The sequence below is a fragment of the Rhea americana genome, unplaced genomic scaffold, assembly GCF_003343005.1.
Source record: "Rhea americana isolate MKP2758 unplaced genomic scaffold, rheAme1 scaffold_312, whole genome shotgun sequence".
In the NCBI taxonomy this organism is placed as follows: Eukaryota; Metazoa; Chordata; class Aves; order Rheiformes; family Rheidae; genus Rhea; species Rhea americana.
This window is the reverse complement of record NW_028186438.1, coordinates 35020-36073: the sequence shown is the minus strand read 5'-3', so window position 1 is coordinate 36073 and position 1054 is coordinate 35020. Positions and strand designations below refer to the sequence as shown.

General features: G+C 51.2%; 1 protein-coding gene across 1 annotated transcript in view; it reads left to right on the top strand.

Moving 5' to 3' along the window:
* LOC146592924 (DNA polymerase epsilon catalytic subunit A-like) overlaps positions 1–1054 on the top strand; it is a 41009-nt gene that overhangs the window by 12143 nt on the left and 27812 nt on the right. The window contains 3 exon segments of the mRNA XM_085310172.1: positions 34–101; positions 264–308; positions 941–1033. Of these exon segments, the coding sequence (XP_085166298.1) occupies positions 34–101; positions 264–308; positions 941–1033 (206 nt within the window).

Genomic DNA, 1054 nt, shown 5'->3' with positions numbered 1-1054 from the left:
TGCCCCCACCGGTTTGGCTGTTCTGGGCCCCAGGCATCACCCACAAGGCAGCAGCGCTGTCTGCCCTACGCTGGGYCCMCSYGGGACCCTTGGGGGCCAATGTGGGTGCTGCAGAGATGCAGGGATGTGTATGTGGCRCACAAATGCCAGCAAYRCGCAGCAAGGGCAGCGCGGTGCCCGTTGCTTCCGTTGGGAACCGTTGGGTTGGTTTCTCACCTTGGCTGCAGGGTCGCGCAATGTTCACCGGTTTTGATTTCTCCTAGGTGGCCCTGCCCTATAAGCCGTATTTCTACATTGCTACCCAGAAGGCGAGTATGGACTTGGAAGCTGCGCACTGGCAAGTGGGGTCTTGAGTAAACTAGTGGCCGAGGTCCCAGAGACAAGGGCAACTTTGACTTGAAGGGTCCCCCAGTAAGCTGAGAGGCCTTGTGACTGAACATGTTCTTGGGTTGGTAGGAGAAAAATACAGCTACAGTGCTTCTGTTGGTGGTTTTGTCAGAGCTGTTAGAGAAGASCTGAGATGGGAAGCAGCTGTGTCAGTGTGGTGGCTCCACTAAGGTTTCTAGAGGGAGTTGGTTGGTTATGTGATGAATTATTCCTTCAAGAACCTGTCATATTTTTCCTGTTCTTTTTTCATCCTAAAATTGATCTCTGGAGCCTATTTCACTTCYTCTAAGCCCAAACAGGGGTAAATTAGCACTCTCGTCTCATCTTGATCCTCCTCGTGCTGCAAAAGTGGGTTTGTTCTGACAGTACTGTGAACTGATAATCAAAGACAGCCCCAGTGTGAAGGAACGGATTTCCAGATGGCCAGGATTTCAGGACAGCCTCGTGTCCTCCCCTCACAATTGAGGACGCTACTGCCAGAACCTCTTGCAAGCCTGTCTTCTCCTCTGGCAATGTGTCTGGCTTTGTTGCTCATTCTCCAGTTTCTTTGCAGGGCTGTGAACGAGAAGTGTCATCCTTCCTCTCCAAGAAGTTTCAAGGGAAAATTTCAARGCTGGAAACTGTCCCCAAAGAAGATTTGGATCTGGTCAGTATTCCTCTGCCTGCT